This window comes from Chenopodium quinoa, unplaced genomic scaffold (assembly GCF_001683475.1).
Source record: "Chenopodium quinoa cultivar QQ74 unplaced genomic scaffold, ASM168347v1, whole genome shotgun sequence".
Lineage (NCBI taxonomy): Eukaryota > Viridiplantae > Streptophyta > Magnoliopsida > Caryophyllales > Amaranthaceae > Chenopodium > Chenopodium quinoa.
Genome location: NW_018742966.1, coordinates 785,245 through 813,074, shown reverse-complemented (window position 1 = coordinate 813,074; position 27,830 = coordinate 785,245). Strand labels below are relative to the sequence as shown.

Sequence of the window (27,830 nt, the reverse complement as noted above, 5' to 3'; positions counted from 1 at the left end):
CCTGTGCTTGTAATACATACCAGTATGTCACTGTGCTTCCTTGTCTTTCTTAAATCTCCTGTCTGATTGTCTGCATGATTACTCAAGCCTCCTGTTTTAAGCATTTTGTTGATATTCCTTTTTCGAACTTCTTTTTCTGCGTTCTAATTCTGGTTAGGTTTTTCAAGGAAAAAAAGCGAATGAAATATACGCAAAGTAAAAGGTATATTAGATGTTGAAATGAAATCTCCAAATACATCAGCTAATTTGCACTAAAATCTGTCAAAATTCTAATCCTGCTACAAATTTACAACCCTGCTTCTGAATAATGAAATCATATACTTCTGATTTGATACTTCAGTAAGCACGTATAGTTACTTCTACAACATCTGCATGGATGGCTTACATACAAAGGTAAAAAAAAGACGACACAAAATAGGTGTAGGCAAGTCTTTCCTTGCCACTTCCTTGTTGGCATCGTCTTGATGGGAAAATTAGTGACGGCTTTCTCTTCTTGTGTGTTTCTGAACATCGAGAAGATTATATCTTCAGGGTTTTATCATCTTTTTGCAACTTTGACAGAGAATTAACTATTCTGATTCTTGGTCTCAAAGTACAATGATCTAGAAACCCCCTCAGAAACAACACCAAGCATTTCTGTCTCTTGTCACATCCAGCTCATCCTGAAGGGCGTGGTTTATATAAACCATGAATAAGTCATTCACTCCTTTCCTCTGCCCCCTCATTAATTGTTATATGCTGAGTTGCTGACCCCTGACGCTAACTATTCTTTTTCACGAAAGAATGCACTTATAGTTCCAAACTTTCAATGATCAGCTGGGAGGTGATTGGAAATAAGGATGCTGCAGAGCATCATCCACAGTCAATCGATCATCCTGTACACATAACATGAGAACAAAAATTCTATAAAACACAAAGCAGAAGTTAACCTTAAAGTAATATGCAGAGCATACGATCCATATCACCAGATAACTATGAAGTTAAACCATTCAACCTAGTTGCAGAAACGTGCGTAAATGCTGCCTTTTATGCACACTTTTTAGTTACTAGTATCCAAATATTCACACAACCCATTATAGCCATTAGCCAATAGACTCAATTCCATCCAAAGACCAAAGCTAATTTGGTTACTGAACATCGGTAATTTACTTTGTATAATAATGGAAAAGAGATTTTTTTACATCATGAAAAACACTTCACCAGATAATAATTAGAAGAAAAATAAAATTACAGAGACTTACCGGATCCCAACGTAAAAGCTGTCGTACTAGACGCATGGCCCAGACATTTGGAAACCTGATAACAATGTGAGTCAGGTTCAAGAGTGTCTATAACCTGACCAGTATGATGTAAGTTCAACCAAATAATTATGAGTAATGGTAACTAACCCTATATTAAGAGGGTCTCTACTTTTTATAAGATTCGAGAAGAATTCTTCAGAACATTTCCATGAAGCCGGTGAAGCTTTAGCCTGCAGATATAAATTTAGTATATTAACCAGCACATTTGAATGAATTGGAATACAGTCAACCACATAGAATAGTATTAACAGTAAAGCAAATAGTTCTGATTCTGTAGATCATGTCATCTCTGTTTGCCAAGCACAAGCACTGCCTTTTTTTTCCTTCTAGAGGACCAGCCCCAGAGAGCTCTTTTTGTGGGGGGAAAGGGGGTGGGGGGCTCAATCCACAAGAAGACCAAATAACTTAAAGGCTGGGAAAGCAAACCCAGCAAGGTGACAATGAATCCCACCCAATATTTGAGTTGGGGAAATGTGAACCAAACACCCAACATTTATGGTTGGGACTTTGGAGATGGCAGGTGGAAGCACAATCACTGATTGTGATAATCACAACCACTATGTGAGTGCAAGTAGTCACAAAATAATAAATCAAGACCTTCCCAAATTATTATATAAAATAATACATTATATAATTAGTGGGATCAAATAAAATCAATCAAAAAGAAAGGGCAATCAGGTTTAAACTCGGGGCAAACAGAAAAATACGTGACATGACTATCTTGATCAATACAGAACAACGGAAAGTTAAAATAAAGTTCAAGGTTAGCCTAAAACAGATTCTACATATAAGATATTCACCTGGTCTTGTGGACCCTTGCCAGGATGACGTGTAGTGGAATGGCCAGGGACTAATATGCACATTTCCATGAAGGACCTAAGCCTGACCAAGTGAGATAAAAAGTAGCATCTTATCAGCAATAACAGCTTTAGTTTCTCAATAATACTTTCATGTACATGATTATTCATTAAACAACATATTAGCATCATTCAACACCATGAGTCCATAAGCCATATTTCACTTGTGGAGATAGATACTGAAGCAGAATTTTAAATGCTTCATTGCCGGTGATCATTCAACTAAGGCAAAGATATCATAGTAGTAAGATGCTCAAACTACAATTTCAAACTTAAACCCCAGTTTATCAAGTGTATGTTAAAACTATCTTTGACATCATAATGATAAGTTGATAACACATTAGCATGCAGCATTGCAAATTTGCAATCAAAGAAAAGAAAATTTTCAGAATTTCCATGAGCAACAGCTGACCACAGAAGATATAACTATCTCCTGCACAAATAATTCACATTTGAAATTGTTTTAGCTTTTCACTGAGCAAAACACCCATAAATCATCTGACACAGTTATAGGTGAGCAAAAAAAAGGCAAACATCTTTTAAAGCAAGGCTAGCAGGACAACAGGAAATCCTTCCATGGGACAACATGAACTTCTTCCATGCAATAAAAAAACATTCGTCACTTCAATCACTTATAGTGTCAACAGCAAAGAATCAATTCGGTGAAGTAGGTAGATCATTTATGAACATAAAACATTATGACAGATCTCACCTATAAGCAAGCTCCTTCAAGTCTTCATTCCAACCTTCAAGAAGCTTATCTAGAAGGGCATGGGATAAAGAGCTAATCTGGAAAACATCTGTTGATCCCAATACCATCTCCAAGAATACAACTCCAACACTCCACATATCATACCTACCAAAAAAAGGAACTTAGAACATATGTATCTGGAAAACAGGTAGGGCATTTATGTGCTTCATTATTGGGTTGTTCCAATATTGAGTGTTGTAGCTAACGTAAAGGTATGTACATGTAAGTAAAATAAATAAATATGAAAAAATTCTTCAAGAAGATAAACTTTTCAGCTAATTGAATTGGATACTTGAGAGTTCTGCTTGTAGGTCCCTGAAACCAACTTGTATTCAATAAAGCTTCCGGGGGAGTGTACTCAAATGTCTGTTCAGCTCTGTAATAAAAAATAAATAAATAAATAAAATTAATAAAATTTCAAAATAAATTTTTAAAAAAGGAAAATATGTGACCCACAGTAGAAACCTACAATAGAACACAGTATATTTCTGACTACAAATTCTCAGTCATAAAAACCTTCAAATACAGGATTGATAGATTATGGATGAAAATAATACTTTATGTTAATTTCCCTCTTTGAAGATAATACATTGTTTGAAATGACAGATCATGATTAGACTTGTGTCTTCTTTCTGTCTTTCTCCTTTCGCAATGACTAGTGATTGAGGGATCAAAAACAAAATAATAATAATTACAGCAATAGATAGAAGACAAATGAATATTTGCAGTCCACGTGTGATATAAATGCAGTCAGCAAGGATAGAACCTGCCTCTGAAGATAATATATCACATATAAGCAACTCAAATGATGTAGTCGTATGTTTTCATATGAACATCTTAATAGCCCTATCTGAATTCAGGAAATCTGTATCATAATAAGAAAGTTAGAAGTGCTGTTTTTTCTATATGCTCTAGCTCTAGCAACCCTTTTTTTCCCCTTTTGGTTTAAAAGGTTTCATAAAGGGCAGAAATGTAAACAATATCTAATCCTCCAAAGACTACCAACTGAGCTTAGTAGCACCAACAAAAACAACTATATTTAGGCTGAGAAACAGATTTCATCTAGTCTCAAAGAAATCTTAATATGATCCTAACTAGGAAAGGGAGAAAGCATTAATAGAATTACATATAATCTATGAACTTTAACACTTCATCACATCATACATGATCTAATAACAGTATGAAAAAACCAGACATGAACTGTGGCTGTGAACAACAATTCTGATTAGAATTAATGAAAGATATCTAAAGGAAATGCAAAGGTCTCAAGTTTGGAAAGTACCTAGATGGGCCTTTAAATCCATATAAACGCCTCATGGTGAAGTCATCAATTGCACTACCGAAGTCAATAATACGCCTGACAGACCAACATTCACCAAAGGTGGCACAATTGAGGTAATATTGGAGTCTAAAATATCCATTTTCATGTATAGAAACCAGTAATAAAATTAATTTTTTTACAAAACTACTGTAAAAGGAGTGCATACATTTTTCCTGCAACTTTTAGATCTCCAATTGATTTTCCCTTAACGCATTCCCCTGTATCCTGATCTTCAACGCATATTACCATGTTCTCTGCAGAAACAAATTCTCAAATCAATATCCAAGAACCAGAAATTCAATTTAAATCTAAGAGTCAAAATTAATTGTATGGTCAGAAATCAAAAGGAGATAGCCAATGTGTGAGCTTAACGGAGCCATAATAAATTTTAATATGCAAGGTTGCTTTGTCTTGATCCAATATTAAATTTTAACAAACTAATGAAATATGGAAGCAATAGAAGATTTTAGTGGAAAGACCCAAAATATAGGTTTTTTTTTAAAAAAAAAAGGTACCAAAAAAAGAAACAATTCTCACAGTGTATCAATTTGAAAATAGAAAGAAATAACAGGCAAAATAAAGAGAGGCCAGTCATATAATTCCACACATTAACACTTTGTTTGGATAGGAAGAAATGGAAGGAAAAGAAGAGAAGAGAAATGGAGGGGGACAAAATCTCTTGTTTGGGTAAAAGATTGGGGGAAGGAAGGGGAAGGATCTATTTTCCCTCTCTCTATAATAACCATAATCTCTCCAAAATTGGAGAGATTTGGAGGGAAAATGGAGCTCACCTCCCCCTCCCTTTCTTTTCCCTTCCCTTCCTCCATTCTCCCTCCCCTTCTTTTCTTTCCTTCTTTGTTATCCAAACAAACCGTAAATCTTCTTGATTTCACCTTGTATTCCCTTCTCTGAACTTACTAATTTGATTGAAAACAGACAATTAAACTTAAGAGCCCTGACTTTATTGTAATCAACAATTATGAGATATAGCTTTGACTAGGATGATTGATTAGTGACTGATCACATAGTTTACTCATAAGGTCCATAGAAAGAGATCCATAAAAGATTAAAGCAAGTTTCCTTCAATATTTTGCAAAGATAAATCACCTGAATAGAACCTTAAGCACATGAAAAAAAACTACATACAATTCGTGAGACCCTAACATGCCACGTTCATCTCTTAAATGATTGATAGCCTATAAACAACTATTAATATGTTTTACAAATCCTTCTAATTTTCTTATTATTTAATTATGCAGAAATAAAATGGAGATTATGCATCACCATTTCAGGATGAATAGTAACACAGGGTATCAAGATCCTCACCAGGTTTTATATCTCTGTGGGTAATATTACGATCATGACAAGACTTAAGTGCCACCAACTGAGACAAAGAAAAGAAATTATCTCAGGAAGTCCAAGTAAGAACTCAAACAGGTAACAATGACAAGCATACGGAAGTTTAAAAAAAAAAAAAGGCTTGGTAAAGTTCTAGTCCTAAGATCCAAAATAATTAAATAATAAAAAATTTCTACACATGCACGAAGCTATATTGAAATATGGAACTCCAATTGCTAGGTCAGACTAACAGATTGGCCAAGACAAGCATTCTGAATATGTAAGACAACTTTCTAGCATAAGCATGCTCCTATTCATTCTTCATTTAAATTTTAACATTAAAAACACAAGCCATAAGTTGCACCTGAACAAGATAAGATAACTGAATAAAACAACTCAAATAACGACGTTGCATTAAAAACCTTTATAAGCACGCACCAACTGCTTGATAACACTCCTCATTTCCTCATGTCCTGCTTTTGTTGTCTTAAGCCAATGCCACCATTTTGACGGGCGCAATACCTGAGCATGTCCAGTTCTTTCTGACGGGATTTCATCGACATCTCCAGTTGCGTACATAAGCTTTGACAAAGAAACGCCTTCATGCCTAAAAACAAGCCATATTTCATTAGAACGAGACTCAAAAGATTCCACATATCTTGCAATATGATCAAGGCCGTCTTCATAAATCACTGTCCATGTTCCATTTCCATGCATAAACCCATCTCCAGGATTCTCAAAATCCTCACTCTCCTGAATAACAATTCTAAGATTTTCGTCTGTTCCAAAAGGACCATAAGAATTGGCTCCAGGTTTTCTAAATAATAAGCTTGACATTGTAGATGGTAGAAACCCTCCTAGAGATGTTGAAGCATTTAAGAATATTTCACCAAAATACTTCTCCCGCAACCCACTCAGGTAAACAGAGGATCCTCTCTCCACCTGTTCATAATAAAAAGAAACTAAATACTTGCATTTAAGTTGATAAATCTCCGCACCTTTTAAATGATAGCAGACAATTCATTTAAGGTACATGAGTAACATGACGATAACCCTTTGCTTAACATAAATGCACACTCCTCTCTCCACCTGTTCATAATAAAAAGAAACTAAATACTTGCATTTAAGTTGATAAATCTCCGCACCTTTTAAATGATAGCAGACAATTCATTTAAGGTACATGAGTAACATGACGATAACCCTTTGCTTAACATAAATGCACACATAATATAGGCTTCCGCAAAAAAAGCAAAAATATATTCCCTAAACACAAACAAATGTACTTTAATGCAGCTTACCAGGCATATCGCATAGAAGAAATTCTTTCAATGAATGACAACAGAAAATAACAGCATGATTAATAAGCTGAAGTCAAAAGAGCAGAATGATAATGGTAACTTAGCAATATGCAGGAGAAAAGACCACCAAATGGACGATAAAGAAATAAATCATAAGTACTCACTACTCAGACCTACCATTATGCGCTTCAAAATGAACAGGTTACTATCAGAGGAACCACTAGGACAATCATAACGTGATGAGGAGTTTTCTGAATTTTCATTGCATGACTCCATATTAAGATGGTGTCTGGAAAAAGTTCTGTTATTCTGATTCCAATTCCTGGCATTTTCTCCTTGAGAACAATTCCACTGAAAAGCCAACCAAACCTCACCATATGCTCCCTGGCCAAACCTTTTCCTTAGGATATACCTATTCATTGAAAAAAAATAAAAATATATAGTTTAATGCTATATGAGGAAGAACCAGAGATCAGCATCATGAACTCATAATTAGAAAAACAGGAATAATAAAAAAGAAAATTGAAGAAGAAAAACTAGTAAACCTTCTTCGTCTTTGATTTCATTTTCAAAATCTGTAAGTAGAGCTGTCAATTCGGGTAAACGGGTTGGGTTTGGGTCGGGTAAGACTGGGTCGGGTCAATTCAGATTAATTTCATAACCTATGCGGGTCGGGTTTGGGTTGGGTCATGCTTCAGTCGGGTCACGTCGAGTCATACTTCTTATCGGGTTAGGTCGGGTTAATAACAAGTCGGGTTACATTCGGGTCGGGTAAACAATAGGTCGGGTTTAATTCGGGTTTTCACGGGTTAAAACGGGTTAGGGTAATTCTCGAGTTCGGTTCAAGTCAATAATTTGCAGGTTAGAATCAGGTCGGGTCATTCTCGGGTTCGGTTCAAGTCGATCAGGTCGGGTCATTCTCAGGTTCAAGTCGGGTTCGGTTCAAGTCAATAATTTGCGGGTTATAATCAGGTTGGGTCATTTCCAAGTCGGGTCATTTTCGGATTCAAGTCGGGTTATGTTCAAGTCAATAATTTGAAGTTTACATTCAGGTCGGGTCATTTCCAAATCAGGTCATATTCGGGTTCAACTAACTATAAATAGATAATTATCATTTTTATCAAGCTAATTATTTCCTTTGACTATAATATATATATGGCAATATACTAGGGAACAATAGTCTATAATTTAGGAAGATAATTATCTCCTTTGACCATATAACAAATATATACTATATTTAACTCTTAAATTTGAGGATGATTCTCCTTTCTTTTGCTGGCTAGGACCGACTTGGTCTCCCAAAACAAAATGCTTTGATCAACAATAATAAGGTGGTCTAATCTGCATTTAAGGTGATTTGAAATCGGGTCAGGAACAATTTGGGTTGAATTTAGGTCGGGTCAATAACAACTCGTGTTAATTTCGAGTCGGGTTAGTAACAGATCGGGATGAATTTTTGGGTTGGGTAATTAATAGATATGGTAAAATTCGGGTCGGGTCAATAACAAGTAAGGTTGAATTTGGGTTATGTCGATAACAAGTCGAGTTGATTTTGGGTCGGGTTCGTAACAGGTTAGGTTAAATTCAGGTCGGATTAGGAACAGTTAAGTTGAATTCAAGTCAGGTTAGTTACAAGTCGAGTTAAATTCGGGTTTTGACGGGTTAAAACGAGTTTGGGTCAATTTTGGTTTAAGTCGGGTTCATTGCAAGTTAATTATATTGGCCAATGTAAACCGGTAATCGGTGCAAGTTGTAAACCGGTAAATTGGCCGTTTAAAAGCAAATTGAATGGTTCCACACACCCAATTGGACTTCCAGAGGGTAATAGGGACCATGATAAACATTTTGGCAATTTTTATTTTCGGAATAAAAAAAGTCAAAAATTTCCAAAATTAAAGGCTAATATCCAAGCTTTATGAGAGATTTTGAAGGATTCGAGGCATGGTGTCGAAAAAGTCTTGAAATTCTATGGGATACATTTCGGGGTCATATAGTGTCGTTTGGAACCATATATGATCATTATTTTTTGCCATAAATGTTCGTGGCAGGCTTGAAATAATGAAATCGGTGCAAATTGTAAACCGGTAAATTGGTCGTTTAAAAGCAAATTGGATGGTTCCACCCACCCAATTGGACTCTCGGGGGGTATTAGGGACCATGGTAAACATTTCGCCAAATTTTATTTTCAGGCAAAAAAAAAGTCTAAAAATTCCAAAATTAAAGGCTAATATCCACATTTTATTAGAAATTTTGGAGGTTTCGGGGCATAGTTTAGAAAAGTATTAATATTTTCGGTGATACATCTCGGGGTCATATAATGCCGTTTGGAACTATATATGATCATTATATGTTGTCATAAATGTTCGTAGTAGGCTTGATTTAATGAAATCCGTGCAAGTTATAAACCGTTAATAAAATTAGTTGTTTAAAGGCAAATTGGATGGTTCAACCAACCCAATAGGACTCCTGGAGGGTATGAGGGAACATGTTAATAATTTCGGCAATTTTTATTTTCGGGAGAAAAAAAGTCAAAAAATTCCAAAATTGAAGACTAATATCCACGCTTTTTTAGAAATTTTGGAGGTTTCGAGGCCTAGTGTCGAAAAGTCTTGAAATTTTAGGGATACATCTAGGAGTCATATAATGCTATTTGAACCATATATCATCATTATTTGTTGTCATAAATATTAGTGGTAGGCTTGAGTTAAAGAAATCGGTGCAAATTGTAAACCGGTAAATTGGTCGTTTAAAGACAAATTGGATGGTTTCACTAACCCAATAGAACTCCAAGAGGGTATTAGGGACCATGGTAAACATTTCGGCAATTATTATTTTTAAGAGAAAAACAAAAGTCAAAAATTTCCAAAAAATTAAAGACAAATATCCACGCTTTTTGAGAAATTTTGGAGGTTTCAGGGCCTAGTGTCGAAAAGTCTTGAAATTTTAGGAGATACATCTTGGGGTCACATAATGCTGTTTGGAGCCATATATGATCATTATTTGTTGTCACAAATGTTCGTGGTAGGCTTGAGTTAATGAAATCAGTGCAAGTTGTAAACCGGTAAATTGTTCGTTTAAAGGCAAATCGGATGGTTCCACCCACCCAATGGGAATCCCGGACAATATAAAGGATCATGGGAAAAAATTCGGCAATTTTATTTCCGACCGAAAAAAAGTCAAAATTTTAAAAATTGAAAGCCAATATCAACACTTTTTGAGAATTCGAGGCCCGGTGTTGAAAATACTTGAAATTCTACGGGATACATATCGGGGTCATTTAATACCGTTTGGAACCATATACTATCATTATTTGTTGTCATAAATGTTCGTGATAGGCTTGATTTAATGAAATCAGTGCAAGTTATAAACCAACCAGTAAATAGGTCGTTTAAAGGCAAATTGGTTGGTTCCACCCACCCAATTGGACTCTCGGAGAGTATTAGAGACCATGGTAAATATTTCGCCAAGTTTTATTTCCAGGCGAAAAAAAAGTCTAAAAATTTCAAAATTAAAGGCTAATAATATCCACGCTTTTTAGAAATCTTGGAGGTTTCGGGGCATACTGTAGAAAAGTATTAATATTTTAGGTGATACATCTCGGGGTCATATAATGCCGTTTGGAACTATATATGATCATTATATGTTGTCATAAATGTTCGTATCGGGCTTGATTTAATGAACTCCGTGCAAGTTGTAAACCGGTAATTAAATTGGCTGTTTAAAGGCAAATTGGATAGTTCAACCAACCCAATAGGACTCATGGAGGGTATTAGGGAACATGATAAAAATTTCGGCAATTTTTATTTTCGGGAGAAAAAAAGTCAAGAAATTCCAAAATTGAGGACTAATATCCACGCTTTTTGAGAAATTTTGGAGGTTTAGAGGCCCAGTGTCGAAATGTCTTGAAATTTTAGGGGATACATCTCGAGATCATATAATGCTATTGGAAACATATATGATCATTATTTGTTGTAGTAAATGTTAGTGGTAGGCTTGAGTTAAAGAAATCGGTGCAACTTGTAAACCGGTAAATTGGCCGTTTAAAGACAAATTGGATGGTTCCACTAACCCAATAGAACTCCAAGAGGGTATTAGGGACCGTGGTAAACATTTCGGCAATTATAATTTCCAAGAGATAAAAAAAATGTCAAAAAATTCCAAAATTGAAGACTAATATCCACGCTTTTTGAGAAATTTTGGAGGTTTTAGGGCCTAGTGTCGAAAAGTCTTGAAATTTTAGGAGATACATCTCGGGGTCACATAATGTTGTTTGGAGCCATATATGATCATTATTTGTTGTCATAAATGTTCGTGGTAGGCTTGGGTTAATAAAATAGGTGCAAGTTGTAAACCGGTAAACTGTTCGTTTAAAGGCAAATATGATGGTTCCACCCACCCAATGGGTCTCCCGGACGATATTAAGGATCCTGGTAAAAAATTCGGCAATTTTATTTCCGAACGAAAAAAAATCAAAATGTTCAAAATTGTAAGCTAATATCCACGCTATTTGAGAAATTTTAGAGAATTCGGGGCTTGGTGTCGAAAATACTTGAAATTCTAGGGGATATATAACGGGGTCATTTAATGCCGTTTGGAACCATATACTATCAATATTTGTTGTCATAAATGTTCGTGATAGGCTTGATTTAATGAAATCAGTGCAAGTTATAAACCAACCAGTAAATAGGTCGTTTAAAGGCAAATTGGTTGGTTCCACCCACCCAATTGGACTCTCGGAGAGTATTAGAGACCATGGTAAACATTTCGCCAATTTTTATTTCATGGTGAAAAAAAGTCTTAAAATTCTAAAATTAAAGGCTAATATCCACGCTTTTATAGAAATCTTGGAGGTTTCGGGGCATAGTGTAAAAAAGTATTAATATTTTAGGTGATACATGTTGGGGTCATACAATGTCGTTTGGAACTATATATGGTCATTATATGTTGTCATAAATGTTCGTATCGGGCTTGATTTAATGAACTCCGTGCAAGTTGTAAACCGGTAATTAAATTGGCTGTTTAAAGGCAAATTGGATAGTTCAACCAACCCAATAGGACTCATGGAGGGTATTAGGGAACATGATAAAAATTTCGGCAATTTTTATTTTCGGGAGAAAAAAAGTCAAGAAATTCCAAAATTGAGGACTAATATCCACGCTTTTTGAGAAATTTTGGAGGTTTAGAGGCCCAGTGTCGAAATGTCTTGAAATTTTAGGGGATACATCTCGAGATCATATAATGCTATTGGAAACATATATGATCATTATTTGTTGTAGTAAATGTTAGTGGTAGGCTTGAGTTAAAGAAATCGGTGCAAATTGTAAACCGGTAAATTGGCCGTTTAAAGACAAATTGGATGGTTCCACTAACCCAATAGAACTCCAAGAGAGTATTAGGGACCATGGTAAACATTTCGGCAATTATTATTCCGGGAGAAAAAAAAAGTCAAAAAATTCCAAAATTGAAGACTAATATCCACGCTTTTTGAGAAATTTTGGAGGTTTCGGGGCCTAGTGTCGGAAAGTCTTGAAATTTTAGGGGATACATCTCGGGGTCACATAATTCTGTTTGGAGCCATATATGATCATTATTTGTTGTCATAAATGTTCGTGGTAGGCTTGAGTTAATGAAATCAGTGCAAATTGTAAACCGGTAAATTGTTCGTTTAAAGGCAAATCGGATGGTTCTACCCACCCAATGGGACTCCCGGACGATATTAAGGATCATGGTAAAAAATTTGGCAATTTTATTTACGAGGGAAAAAAAGTCAAAATTTTCAAATTTGAAAGCTAATATCCACGCTTTTTGAGAAATTTTTGAGAATTCGGGGCCCGGTGTCGAAAATACTTGAAATTCTAGGGGATACAAATCGGGATCATTTAATGCCGTTTAGAACCATATACTATCATTATTTGTTGTCATAAATGTTCGTGATAGGCTTGAATTAATGAAATCATTGCAAGTTATAAACCGGTTAATAGGTCGTTTAAATGCAAATTGGATGGTTCCACCCACCTTATTGGACTCACGAAAGGGTATTAGGGACCATGGTAAACATTTTGCAATTTTTATTTCCGGGCGAGAAAAAAAGTAAAAAATCCAAATTAAAGGCTAATATCCACGCTTTTTGAGAAATTCTGAAGGTTTCGGGGCATAGTGTAGAAAAGTATAAATATTTTAGGGGATACATCTCGGAGTCATATAATGTCGTTTGGAACTATATATGATCATTATATGTTGTCATAAATGTTCGTAGTAGGCTTGATTTAATGAAATCCCAAAAGTTATAAACCGGTAATTAAATCGGCTATTTAAAGGCAAATTGGATGGTTCCACCAACCCAATAGGACTCCTGGAGGGTATTAGGGACCATGTTAAAAATTTCGGCAATTTTTATTTTCGGGAGAAAAAAATTCAAAAAAATTCAAAATTGAAGACTAATATCCACGCTTTTTGAGAAATTTTGGAGGTTACGGAGCCCAGTGTTGAAAAGTCTTGAAATTTTAGGGGATACATCTCGGGGTCATATAATGCTATTGGAACCAAATATGATCATTATTTGTTGTCATAAATGTGGTAGGCTTGAGTTAAAGAAATCGGTGCAAGTTGTAAACGGTAAATTGGCCGTTTTAAGGCAAATTGGATGGTTCCACTAACCCAATAGAACTCCCAGAGGGTATTAGGAACCATAGTAAACATTTCGGCAATTATTATTTCCGGGAGAAGAAAAAAAAGTCAAAAAATTCCAAAATTGAAGACTAATATCCACGTTTTTTTGAGAAATTTTAGGAGATACATCTCGGGGTCACATAATGTTGTTTGGAGCCATATATGATCATTATTTGTTGTCATAAATGTTCGTGGTAGGCTTGAGTTAATGAAATCGGTGCAAGTTGTAAACCGGTAAATTGTTCGTTTAAAGGCAAATCGGATGGTTTCACCCACCCAATGGGACTCCCGGGCGATATTAAGGATCATGGTAAAAAATTTGGCTATTTTATTTCCGAGCGAAAAAAAGTCAAAATTTTCAAAATTGAAAGCTAATATCCACGCTTTTTGAGAATTTGGGGCCCGGTGTCGAAAATACTTGAAATTCTAGGGGATCTATATCGGGGCCATTTAATGCCGTTTGGGACCATATACTATCATTATTTGTTGTCATAAATGTTCGTGATAGGTTTGAGTTAATTAAATCAGTGCAAGTTATAAACCGATAAATAGGTCGTTTAAAGGCAATTTGGATGGTTCCACCTACCCAATTGGACTCACGAAAGGGTATTAGGGGACCATGGTAAACATTTTGCAATTATTATTTCCGGGCGAGAAAAAAAAGTCTAAAAATTCAAAAATTAAAGGCTTTTTGAGAAATTTTGGAGATTTCATGCTTGTTATTGAAAACCTTAGAGATTCTAGGGAATACATCTCTGGGTCACATAATGTCATTTGGAACCATATATGTTCACTATTTGTTGTCATAAATGTTCGTCGTTTGCTTGAGTTAATGAAATCGGTGTAAATTGTAAACTGGTAAATTGGCCGTTTAAAGGTAAATTGGATGGTCATATAATAACGTTTAGAACCATATATGATCATTATATGTTGTCATAGATGTTAGTGGTAGGTAGAGGTGGTTATTGGACAGGGTAGCACAATGATAATAGGGTCAGGGCCAAGCTTATGGGGCTTTTAATGGACAAGGCTATTAATGGACAGGGCCCTTATTGGGTAGGGTCAATATAGGGCCAACATGTTTTTCCAATTTAGTTCATAAAGAAAATACATAATGTAAAAATAATTATATAGATTAATTTGTATTCATACGTATTTAATAATGGCTTTATCCAATATTTATTTTAATTGATATTTTGAAGGCCCGCCCATTATCGACTCGCAACCCGCATTGGCCCGATTCTATATTGACCCTATAAAATGTGACCCTCTTTGACCCTGACCCACAACCGACCCTGACCCGACCCGCCCAATAACCAGGTCTAGTGGTAGGCTTGAGTTAATGAAATCGGTGCAAGTTTAAAACCGGTAAATAAGCTATTTAAAGGCAAATTGGATGGTTCCACCCACCCAATTGGACTCCCGGAGGGTATTAGGGACGGTGGTAAATATTTAGGCAATTTTTATTTTCGAGCGAAAAAAGTCAAAAAATTCCAAAATTGAAGACTAATATCCAAGCTTTTTGACAAACTTTGGAGGTTTCGAGGCCCGGTGTTGAAAAGCCTTGAAATTTTAGGTGATACATCTCTGGGTCATATAATGTAGTTTGGAACCATTTATGATCATTATATGTTGTCATAAATGTTCGTGGTAGGCTTGAATTAATGAAATTAGTGCAAGTTGTAAATCGGTAAATTCGCCGTTTAAAGGCAAATTGGATGGTTCCATTTCGACAATTTTTTTTTCGGGCAAAAAAAGAAAATAAAAAAATTCCAAAATTCAAGGCTAATATCCACACTTTTTGATAAATTTTGGAGGATTCGAGACCTGGAGTCGAAAAGTCTTGAAATTTTAGGTGATATATCTCGAGGTCATATAATGCCGTTTGAAACCATATATGATCATTATTTGTTGTTATAAATGTTCGTGGTAGGCTTGAGTTAATGAAATTGGTGCACGTTGTATGCCGGTAAATCGGTCATTTAAAGGCAAATTGGATGGTTCCACACACCCAATTGGAATCCCAACGAGAATTAGGGATCATGGTAAATATTTCGACAATTTTTATTTTCAAGAAAAAAAAAAGTAAAAAATTCCAAAATTGAAATCCAAGCTTTTTGAGAAATTTGGGATGTTTCGAGGCCCGTTGTCGAAATTTTTTGAGATTTTAGGGGATACATCTCTGGGTCATATAAAGCCATTTGGAACCATTTATGATTATTATATATTGTCATAAATGTCCGTAGTAGGCTTGAGTTAATTAAATTGGTGCAAAAGGCAAATAGGATGGTTCCACCCACCCAATTGGTATCCTAATGGGTATTAGGGATCATGGTAAACATTTCGCCATTTTTTTTTTATTTCCGGGCGAAAAAAATTAAAAAAATTCCAAAATTGAAGGCTAATCCATGCTTTTTGAGAATTTTTGGGGCTGGTGTCGAAAAAAAATGAGATTTTAGGTGATACATCTCGTGGTCATATTATGCCGTTTGGAACCATAAATTATCATTATATGTTGCCATAAATGTCCGTGTTAGTCTTGAATTCATGAAATCGGTGCAAGTTGTAAACCGGTAAATTGGTCGTTTCAAAGCAAATTGGTTGCTTCCACCCACCTAATAGGACTCCCGAAGGGTATTAGGGACCATGGTAAACATTTCGGTAATTTTTATTTCTGGGCAAAAAAAAGTCAAAAATTCCAAAATTCAAATCCACCCTTTTTGAGAAATTTGGGATGCTTCGAGGCACGGTGTCGAAAAGTTTTGAGATTTAAGGGAATACATCTCGGGGTCATGTAATGTCGTTTGGAACTATATATGATCATTATATGTTGTCATAAATGTTTGTAGTAGGCTTGAGTTAATTTAATCGGTATAAGTTGTAAACCGGTAAATTGGCGGTTTAAAGGCAAATAGGATGGTTCCACCCACCCAATTGGACTGCCTAAGGATATTAGGTACCATAATAAACATTTCGGAAATTTTTATTTCCGAGCGAAGAAAAGTAAAAAAAGAAACTCAAAATTTGAAGGCTAATATCCACGCTTTTGAGAAATTTTGGAGGTTTTGAGGCCCGGTGTCGAAAAACCTTTAGATTGTAGGGGATACATCTCGGGGTCATAATGTCGTTTGGAACCATATATGATCATTATATGTTGTCATAAACGTTGGTGGGGTAGGCTTGAGTAAATGAAATCGGCGCAACTCGTAAACCGATAAATTGCTCGTTTAAAGGTAAATTGGATGGTTCCACCCACCCAATTAGACTCCCGAAGGATATTAGAGACCATGTAAACATTTCGGTAAATTTTATTTACGGGTGAAAAAAGTCAAAAAAATTCAAATTTGAGAATTTTTGGAGTTTTCGGGGCCCTGTGTCAAAAAGTCTTGAAATTTTAGGGGATACATATCAGGGTCATATAATGTCGTTTGGAACCATATATGATCATTATTTGTTGTCATAAATGTTCGTGGTAGGCTTGAATTAATTAATTCGGTGTAAGTTGTAACCCGGTAAATTGGACGTTTAAAGGCAAATTGGGTGGTTCCACCCTCCCAATTGGACCCCCGAAGGATAATTGGGACCATGGTAAACATTTCGGCAAATTTTATATCCGGGCGAAAAAAAAGTCAAAAAATTCCAAAATTGAAGGCTAATATCCACGCTTTTTTGAGAAATTTCGAATGTTTCGGGGGGGCCTGGTGTCGAAAAGCATTGAGATCTTAGGGGATACATCTTGGGGTCATATAATGTTGTTTGGATCTATTTTTTATTATTATATGTTGTCATAAATGTTCGTGGTAAGCTTTAGTTAATGAAATCGGTGCAAGTTGTAAACCAGTAAAATGGTCGTTTAAAGGCTTATTGGATTGTTCCATTTATCCAATTGGACTCCCGGAGCGTATTAGGGATCATCGTAAACATTTCGGTAATTTTTATTTCCGAGTGAAAAAAGTCAAAAAATTCCAAAATTGAAGGCTATTATCCACGCTTTTTGAGAAATTTTTGAGGTTTCAGATAGAGCTGTCAATTTGGCTAAACGGGTCGGGTTTGGGTCGGTAAGAGTGGGTCAGGTCAACTTGGGTCGGGTCGGGTCAATTCAGATTAATTCCATAACCTATGCGGGTCGGGTTTGGGTTGAGTCATTCTTGATTCGGGTCATACTTCTTATCGGGTTTGAGTCGAGTTTAGGTCGAGTTAATTACATGTCGGGTTACATTCGGGTCGGGTGAACAATAGGTCGGGTTTAATTCGGGTTTTCAGGGGTTAAAATGGGTTAGGGTAATTCTGGGGTTCAAGTCGGGTTTGGTTCAAGTCAATAATTTGCAGGTTAGAATCAAGTCGGGTCATTTTCGGGTTTGAGTCGGGTTCGGTTCAAGTCAATAATTTGCAGGCTATAATCAGGTTGGGTCATTTTCAAGTCGTGTTATTCTCGGGTTCAAGTTGGGTTGGTTCAAGTCAATAATTTTCGGGTTATAATCAGGTTGGGTCATTTTCAAGTCGAGTCATTCTCGAAATCAAGTCGGGTTATGTTCAAGTCAATAATTTGTAGGTTACAATCAGGTCGGGTCATTTCCAAGTCAGGTCATATTCGGATTCAACTAACTATATATAGATAATTATCATTTTTATCATGCTAATTATTTCCTTTGACTATAATATATATGGCAATATACTAGGGAACTATAGTTTATAATTTAGGAAGATAATTATCTCCTTGTTCGCTTGCTTGCTGGCAAGCTCTATACCGACCTTGGCTATTTGAGGCAATTTCGAAAGCATTTAGTCTCGCTAGCTATGCTAGCTTGAAAAGTATGGCTAGCTTGTTTTTTGACCATACAACAAATATATACTTCTTCCGTTTCTTTTTAGTTGACACGTTTCTTTAGTCACGTTTGCCAATGCACTTATTCAATTCATTAATATCTTTAATTATCGATAAGCAAAAATTTTGAAAAGTTGATATTTTGAAAGTATATTACGTGATAAATCTAACAAGATCCCACATGACTATATTTTTCATTACATACAAAGCACAAAATATGGTCAAATGAAGGTGGATGAATAGTGCTAAAGTCAAAACGTGTCAACTAAAAAGAAACGGAGGTAATACTATATTTAACTCTTAAATTTGAGGATGATGCTCTTTTCTTTTGCTGCCTGGACTGACTTGGTCTCCCTAGACAAAATGCTTTGATCAACAATAATAAGTTGGTCTAAATTGCATTTAAGGTGATTTGAAATCGGGTCAGGAATAATTTGGGTTGAATTTAGGTCGAGTCAATAACAAGTCGTGTTGATTTCGAGTCAGGTCAGTAATAGATCGCGTTAAATTTTTGGGTCGGGTTAGTAATACGTGTGGTAAAATTCGGGTAACAAGTCGGGTTGAATTAGGGTCAGGTCAATAACAAGTCGGGTTGATTTCGGATCGGGTTTGTAACAGGTTGGGTTAAATTCGGGTACGGTTAGGAACGGGTCGGGTTAAAATCGGGTTTTGACGGGTTAAAACGGGTTTAGGTCAATTTCGGTTCAAGTCGGGTTCAGTTCAGGTCAATAATTTACGGATTACATTCGGGTCCTCCAGGTGAGTATATGTTCGGGTTCGGGTCTCACATACTCGGGTCAACTCGGGTCTAGGGTTGGTTTCGGGTCGGGTCAGGTCGGGTTTGGGTCACCATTTTTTCGGGTTCAAATAGGTCAATTAATAATCGGGTTTGAGTTGGTATTTCGGGTAGGGTCAACTTTTGACATCTCTATCTTTAAGCTTAAAGGAAAATTTAAAACAGAGCTCGAAAATCAAAAGATACATAGATTCCTAAATACTATGCAAAGAGTTGTGGCAAAGAAAAAAGAGTTTATACCTCATTTCAGGTTTAGCTTCCTCAAATGATCCAAAACTAGATTCAGCATGCTGAAAAGGGATTGATTCAAGCAGGGAAAGGAAACTGGAAAGATCTTCAGGATATCGGCTATCATCATTACTACCATCAGAGATCATCTCAGAGTGAAAGCAAAAGTCGTTCTCCACATTTAACTTTGCAGATTCTCCTAATTCCAAAGGTAAACAATCTAATAGTCATACTTCGCATACTGTCACACTGTAAAACTTGAAAAAGACACTACAATCCGTAGCTGAAAATAATAACTACTTGATAGAATGTAAAAAGGATGAACTTTCCACGCCAATCACCATTTTTCCCTCCTAACTTAATAATGATTAAAGAAAAAAATATTGGGAGGAAAGAGAGCACATTTTGTTCAATAAAACGATATATATTATACAAACTCAAAACCAGGGGACAGCTCCACTCACCACAGGTATGATCAAGGCGCCCAGGGAGAGCATGAGGGATGTCATAAAGATCTTCATATATTTCATCCTCTGGATGACTAAAAGTATCCTCCTCATATTCCTTAAGGTTCTCATACAAATAGTAACAGCCAAAATTACCTTGCTTGCTTTCCACCTGAAGCAAAAATGACTGTCAAAACTTTACAAGAAAATTTTGGCCCATAGACATGGTCAAATGGGAACCCAGCATAGCTTAATACTAAAAAATTTAATGGCCTCTATTAATTTAATGACATAAATCACGGGCTTCGAAAAAAAAAAATTAAAACAAATACTTTAAAGCACATAGCCAAATATGCTTTTATCTTTCTGAGGAACGGTAGAATTAAAAGGATTACTTGGTACCTAGAACATTAATGCAAACAGGCTATGGCATTAAGTTTTCTCCTAGTCAAAGTCATAGTAAAAAAAGAGGTAGGTTCATCTTACCATTTACATCTCAGGACCAAATGAAAAATCTTTGCTGCCATCCCTACATCTTGAGATATAAATGGTAAGATGATCAAAGAGGTTATACATACAATCATGGCACTAACGCACAACATACAAAAGAAAACAAAGCAACAAAAGTGCAGTAATCAAAGGGATTTATGAGCATAGTCAATTGTACTAATTCAAGTTTTTTCGAAAGGACCCGACAAGGACATCAGTTCAAGTGTAGTTAGCAAGAGTTTAGAAGGGAAATTATGACCAGAATGAGAAAGGAAAATTAGAAAAAGCAGAACTCACAACAGCAAAGTGATATACAAAGTCAGCATAAGCCCCCATGAGTCGAAGAAAATTTATGCATTCCTTTTAGGATAATTAAATAAATGCCGAACAAATTCCCTTAGAACCCCCTACTACTTTGTTCAAGACAAATTTGGCTTTTACTTACCAATAACCTGTCAAACTTTGCCACAATAGGGTAAGCATGTTTCAGTTGAACAAGACTGATGGGAATTTCTGCAGCTAAAACATTGACAAAAGCAAAGAAGAATAAGCAAAGAAGAACAAGACTGATGAGACAATGCATGGTAAAGATAATCAATGCAACAAATGGATTATGGATCAATAAAAATGTTGACCAAAGAAAGCGCAGCACAATGGACAATAAATGTAACCATGCAAAACCTATATTTAAAAGTTAATAAATAAAATAAACTGCTACAGATTAAACTTAAATGAAAGTTCCAGAACCAAGAAATGTAAGCCCAAACATTTCAACCAAGTTATTTCCAATCACAACAAGGCTGAAAAAAATCTACAAGAGGACCTGTAATGATTTTGATATTGAGAAGCCAACTCAATAAATTAATATCTTGGCCATACCTTCTCAATAAAGTAACAATTAACATTTAATCATGTTAATTATCTAGTTATGCTTTACATTAAATGCCGGACATATTTAAACAGAGATGGAGATAGATTTCCATCTCCGTGGATTCTTCTTTCTATCACACTACCACTACCATTTTCAAGATTAAATTCAAAATCCTTAATAAATAGCATACTTACCATTTAGAGAGGTTTTAGATAAACTCATCAATCTTAATGGAACAACAGCAGTAGCCATATTATCTGCACTTCCTCGCTCAAAAGCTGTGCTTATTATGCAGTCAGCTAAAGAATCTGAACAAGCAGGAGAAACCTGTGATCCTAATAGGTCATCATTTTGCACTTCCCACAAAAGATCACAAACATCCTTTGAGTCCAACCCCTCAAAAACACCATCGGATGCAGCTATGAGATAGCTGTCATTGTCATTCAGGAGTTGCCAATCTGTAATCTCTGGAGCAGCTATAACACCATACCTGCAACCAATGAAATAAAATACACAATCCTGTTATTTTAGAAAAGTTTAAAAATAAATTTAAAAAATGCACACTCGCACAGACCAAATAAACATTTTAATTATTGAATATTTAAAATAAACACACACTCAACCGAAACTGATCACAAGAAATTTCTGAATGTCACAGTGAAGTAGTGTGAACACCCCCCCCCCCCCACAAAAAAAAAAAAAAAAAAAAAAAAAAAAAAAAAAAAAACATACACACACAGAGTACATTAAAGAGACAGGATTGTGCTACAGAGCACAGTTTTCTTTATTACCTTTTGAAAGGCACATCACCAATAGCCCTTGACACAGCAAGACGCCCATTAATACGAGGAACTCCACTCCACTCAATAACATAACCACCAGCATTTTCAACTCGGGACTTCTCATCATCCCTGTCTGGCCGATGATCACTAGTCAATTCTTTCACAACCAAAAGTTTCACTCCTTTGGAAGCCACCATTTTACAGATTTCACAATCCTTAAATCTCAGTACAGTACCATCACGTAGTTTCTGCCTATATATCCTTAAAGCAGTGGCTGCAATGATTCCAGCAAACTAGAACTTTACCACATGGTCAATGCAAAACATAATAGCCTGCAAGGCGACTACCCCTTGCACGTAATATACAATCATAGACCAATGGGTTAAACGAGATAGTAAATTCTATCTCACTTTTGTGAACATTTCCATAGAAAAAGGGTGCTCTCAGGGAAGATAATGTTACCTTTAGCATCAGCAGGGGGCTGATAATGATCAGAGCACAAAAAAGCCTTCGAGTCTCCTAAATTTGCAACCAATATCTGACCATCTACGATCAAAACAATTGTGGCTGTAGAACCCGAATCAAGTTGTAATCTGATGGCCTCCTTCACAGCTCAATTCAATGATTGTCAACCATAAACATAATCTAACACTAGAAAGGCAACTCAACAGAAAAATATTTTGAAACTTGCCTTGGAAAAAGTGGTATCAATGTCAGCGATTGTTCTCAGCAATGCTTCCTTCAATATTTCCAAATGAAATGATTCTCCAAAAATTTCTTGAGACATAAACCTAAAATCATATAGCATTACAAACATTAACAATCTCACAAACACCTCCTTTTCTACTTTTTTTTATATAAAATAAATAAATAAACCTTATAAGTTTATAACCAATGATACCTACACGGCCAAGATTTAAACCTACAAGCTACAACTATGTTCTTTGTACAGGCATAGATTTTTGCTACTATTTGTCTAAATCAAAGCTAGGCAACACAATTTGCATATATCAATATGTCAAAAGATTACCAACAAATCAAATGAGAAAAAGATGATACCCTCTCTATTCTTTATCAACTATTAATTTCAGAATTTAGTTTAGATGGAGTACATTTCAATCACTAACTAGAAAAGCATACTCTTTCAACATTTAACTGATTTTTTTTTCTTTTTTTTTTATATATTTTATTCTTATGAAGGAATACTCTTTGAACATTCTAATGGTTCATCCAAGGTTATTATATTTTCAGTTTGATCTTAAAGAATGTTATAAAACAGACAATTTTTTAAAAAAATAAGCAAATAATTAAATAAAAAGGACTATAATTGTTCGTTTAGAGGAATGTTGTTTGAGTAGAAGCATACATGTAAATTCATATAAGGAAGAAAAAAAATTTGCACTCTTTTTTTTTTTTTTTTGCTAATGTGCAAAGAACTCCAAGTTTCCCAAGAGCTACTTTCCATGTGACATGAGAAATTGCTAATCAAGGAAGAAATTTGGCAAGTACAACTTGCAACATCCGTGGAGAAATCTTTTATTTTTAAATCAAACATTTTCATACATTGGTAGGAATAATATACTACCTCTGTTAATTTTTAGTTGCAAGAAAAGAACTTATTTATGTCTCACAAATAATGCCCCTTTGTTGCAACTAAAAATTTAACAGAGGTAGTATTTTCTTACAATTGCTAGCGAACCAACAAGGCTACAATCTATCTACAAAAACCGTTTCCATGGAAGTTCAACTTGCAGAAAAAGATTTGTTGAATCCTGATATAACCTTTTTTGTTGAGAACATAACTATAGTCGGCTGTTAATAGAAGACAGTGGTCTAAAATTATGTGGTACCCCAGTTCAAAGATCAAGAAACATAATATCCTTTATCTTTTAAGTCACACTTCAAATAGCGACAAACCTGGTCTAGCATAAGGGAGAATAAAAAAAATCTCTCAAAACTTGACCCAGGTGCAGGGAACCTCAAAGGAGGAACAAGGCCTAAAAATCTATAGCATGCAGTATCTTCCTAGCTAACTTCAGAGGAATCAGAGCACAGTATTGTCTATACTACGTATTAGATTTTTAGGTACATGAAAATTGGCGGTGCTCATACATGTTATCCTCAAATTAAGTCAAATGTGGTAATTGGCCATTCATCATGAACAAAAAAGAGCCCGGAACACATTACAGAGTTAAAAGATGTATGGTGGGGAACATATAAAACAATAAATACATAAATAAAGAAGATTGTGGACATGTCAACTTAATACCTTTGCTGATCATTAAAATGCAACATCCATTCTCTATCCTTAAAGAACTGAGAAGAAAATGTCACAAGTTCCTTGTTTGACAATCTTCCCATTGATTTCTTTAAAAAGGAAGGAAACGTTGCATCAAGGAGAAAATAAGTGTGCAGAATAAGATACTCCAACAAAAGTTTTGAAGCCATATCACTAGCTTCAGAGCCATTATGTCCATCAAAAACTGCCACAATGCTCACATCCACCTCTGTAAATCCATTTGGACCTGCTCTAAAACTAATGTAAATTAGAAATCCAAAGGTACTCATTATAAATCTGTACTCACAAAAATTCTGAACTAACTTGAACTCCAGCAGTCATCTATGCAGAGGGATAAAAAAACCTAGGAGGAATCGTTTTGTTTTTGTTTTTTTGACAAGGGGTAAAAGATGGGCCTAAACAAGTCCATCCAAATAGAACGAAACACAATGAAATTTACCTGCACTACGATGAATCATGTACACTAATTACTTAATTTAACAGTTGAAAAAGTTCCCAATGCTCAAAGTACATACTACCAGTTTTCAGACAGACAGATTATTTGATAACGCTGCATATGATTGAGCACACCAAATTACAAAAGTGCTCCCTTCCTCTTTTTATGTTGATAACTTGATATAATGTAAAGAAATGGTTGTTAAGATTCCATCCAATAAATTCTTCTTTTTGCAGTCTTCTTTCTCTGATTTCTCTTTCACACCCAGTTAATTTGATTGCATAATAATACCAAGGCATCCTTATCTTTGTATATTGTATAGAGAGAGTGAGAGAGGAGGGAGGTATACAATGCATAGAAAAATGAGAAAGGAAATCATCCCCATATCCTGTGAATGTGTCAATGTTAAAGTTTAAAGTCCTTCAGTAATTCCGCCCTCTCAGGTCCAACCTATCATTCATTCCATTTGAACATCTCATCTCTACATCAGTCACCAACACAAGCCACTAAATTGATTTACTGATTGAAAATGGTCTCTACTAAATGATAAAGTTGAATTGGACAAGAGCTTAAGCAACTAAAACCCCAACATAACAGATTCAAAAAATATCCTACAACATAACTTGTAAGTCAATAAATGAACCAAAACCGATACAGCAACATGCACAAGATTGTACAGGCTATAATGAACATTTAACAGCCCCCTACCCACCCTGAATTTTTTTTTATATATAAGAACATTGTGGTAAGCTAACCCTCAACTCATACGGAGAAACAAGTATTGTCACTCATGCAAGGTGTAGTCAATAATAGAACACTCAATGAATAAACCAAACAATCTACCAATTTGGCCACTCATAGTACAATTAACACAATAAGCATCAATTGTGAGACAAAAGTGACCTGCTAACCCAGAATGCCTAAGTTTTCATCCCACATTCTATGAACAGATAGACTCATGATGCATAGTCCACAGAATATAACATGTTCCCATTAAAATCTTGTTCAAACTTCTAGAAATTAAGGAGATGCTTAAGTCCAGTTGATAAAATTTACGTTCGTGACCAATTAGAATCATGCTGTCATTACTAATTACTCTCCTATTGACATGGAGCAAAAGAATAAACATTCACAGAAGAAATCTCCGCTACACGCTCATGCATACAACCAGCCAAGAGCCAACCACAAAGCAAGTCCACATCAGCAAAGGAACCTCATGACACCCAGCTATATATCTACTTTTACTACTTCAATTGGCAATCTTGAAAGAAAACTATCAAATTTAAAGGGAAATATCAGCAATATTCATATAAAAGTTAGGCTTTTTGCTCCCACTGGATGATACTTATGAGCATCCATATACCTATAAAGCTTGCCTTTATTCAACAGTCAGGATTTTATTAAATGTCTTATTGTATACATTACACCAATCTAATCCTGGGGTTGGGTAGCATCACTATTGCCCACAATCTACTCCTTCATCTCAAATATTCACTACCATACAACTATTCAATTCCCATTTTTCTATTACCCCATTTCAAATGAGCCAACATCATGATCCAACACATAAAACACAAGCAATAATCACATAATCACATAAGACATAAAAATTAATACCCATCAAAATCAGGAAATCACTACAAAATTAAAAATTAATTCTTCCAGATAATAAAACAAAATCTTACGAACCCGGAAACGGAATTCGAACACCGAGGGCACATAAAATACGATCCTCCATCGAACTCCGGCGACCTTGAAAAGCGGCGACATGGCACTTGGAGCTTCCCGGCGGAAATTGGTGATGGGAGAGCTTCCAGCTAGGGCATTTTGGGGATTTGAATACAGCCGGAGCTCCTCCTTCCTTGTATACTGTCAAACATGTCGATGATTCAGCTGATAAACAAGTGATTACAAGCAAGAATAAGCTTAACCCCAATACATGGATTTCTAGGGTTTTATCCATTATTGTTAAATTAAGCTTTTTGATGTAATTGTGGCGCGATAATCTAGGGTTTTTCTGCCATGGATAGAATTTTAGAATTTCGATTTTGTATAGAGATGGGGAAGACGAGGTGGAAGATATCAAATGTGAATTCTGTGAGTTTGAGCACACAGAAAAATTACGCCAAAAACATCAAATTTTAGTGTATTTATAGTTATGACAGTGGGAATGGATCAAGCGGTTAAAACTTCCATTCTGATTTTAGGAGATCATAGGACATTCCCGTCCTTGTGATCATGAGGATTAAAGTTCCCTTTCTCTTTACTTTTCACAATATAAGGCATGTTTGGAAATACTAATTTCGTTTTAAATTACTATATCATTCCAGTTCTGGAAATTGATATCCTGAATTTCAATTACAAATTACTTGTTTGGGAAAAATAATCTGTGTACACAATCTATATCAAGTAACCCTGGTGTTTGGCAATACTTTGAAATTTTAATTAAAAAAAATAATTAATTTTAACTAATAATCAGTGTACAAAAATTTGCAATTTTTCAATAGCCATAACAATAACCTTTATCATCATCAATTCCAAATATTTTACTCACATATTATCCCAAAAATAGTCGATCATATCAAGAAACGCGATTTTGTAGCCCAAACCCACTGCTATGATCGAAATTGATCAACGATTTCATTAACCTGACGTCAATAAAGGAAAAGGTGGTGGAGGAAATAATGGAGGATGATAAACGTTTAAGAGAGGAGAGATAAAGTAAATAAGTTGAAGAAGGGAATTATCATTAAATAGAAGAGCTATGAAGTACACAATAGTTGTTTAAGGTTCTAGGTTAGGTTAGGATTTTAAATGACATGGTTTGACTTATTATTATTTCAAATTCTAATTAAGTATTATAAAGTTTTCTTAATTGTTTCAGAATTTGAACTAAATTTACATTTTAAATTCTAACTCATCCAAACACTAGAATTAGCCCAATTTAAAATCCAAATTGAGCATAATGTCATTATTGTATAGTTTTATAACAATAATTTAATCACACCATCATTCTCTCATTTTCCCTTATATATTCACAATTATTTTTCTTAAGATAAATTTTTATTACCTTAATAATACATTCCTTTTAATCAAAACATGTCCTTAAAGTAGAATATCGTA

General features: G+C 35.2%; 1 protein-coding gene across 4 annotated transcripts; it reads right to left on the bottom strand.

Annotated features, from left to right (window-relative positions):
- Positions 1 to 185: 185 nt before the first annotated feature.
- LOC110728976 lies at positions 186 to 27,402 on the bottom strand. 4 transcript variants are annotated; one of them, XM_021908664.1, is made up of 21 exons: positions 27,262 to 27,402; positions 26,397 to 26,576; positions 24,242 to 24,497; positions 22,664 to 22,763; positions 22,435 to 22,576; positions 21,982 to 22,246; positions 21,385 to 21,680; positions 20,765 to 20,838; positions 19,849 to 20,002; positions 19,397 to 19,583; positions 7,044 to 7,278; positions 6,007 to 6,510; positions 5,557 to 5,614; positions 4,397 to 4,484; positions 4,192 to 4,266; positions 3,202 to 3,285; positions 2,871 to 3,014; positions 2,102 to 2,183; positions 1,389 to 1,471; positions 1,242 to 1,296; positions 186 to 875 (listed from the first exon to the last, which is right to left on the bottom strand). In XM_021908664.1, exons 2-21 carry the CDS (start codon positions 26,443 to 26,445, stop codon positions 813 to 815), a joined length of 2,994 nt encoding a protein of 997 aa, XP_021764356.1. In that variant the 5' UTR covers positions 26,446 to 26,576; positions 27,262 to 27,402; the 3' UTR covers positions 186 to 812. The 4 variants fall into 4 exon arrangements, with proteins under 4 accessions (XP_021764356.1, XP_021764354.1, XP_021764353.1 ...); XM_021908662.1 differs by lacking the exon at positions 27,262 to 27,402 and having other exon boundaries at positions 19,397 to 19,580; positions 26,397 to 26,979; XM_021908661.1 differs by lacking the exon at positions 27,262 to 27,402 and having other exon boundaries at positions 26,397 to 26,978.
- Positions 27,403 to 27,830: the final 428 nt, after the last annotated feature.

What these genes read in the sequence shown, in the direction of transcription:
- LOC110728976 (XM_021908661.1), bottom strand. Translation starts at nt 26,670, where the DNA reads ATGGATAAAACCCTAGAAATCCATGTATTGGGGTTAAGCTTATTCTTG. An exon ending in CATTTTAATGATCAGCAAAG is followed by an intron (nt 22,764 to 24,241) that starts GTATTAAGTTGA and finishes ATATGATTTTAG; the next exon opens with GTTTATGTCTCAAGAAATTT. An exon ending in TCATTTTGAAGCGCATAATG is followed by an intron (nt 6,511 to 7,043) that starts GTAGGTCTGAGT and finishes TATTATGAACAG; the next exon opens with GTGGAGAGAGGATCCTCTGT.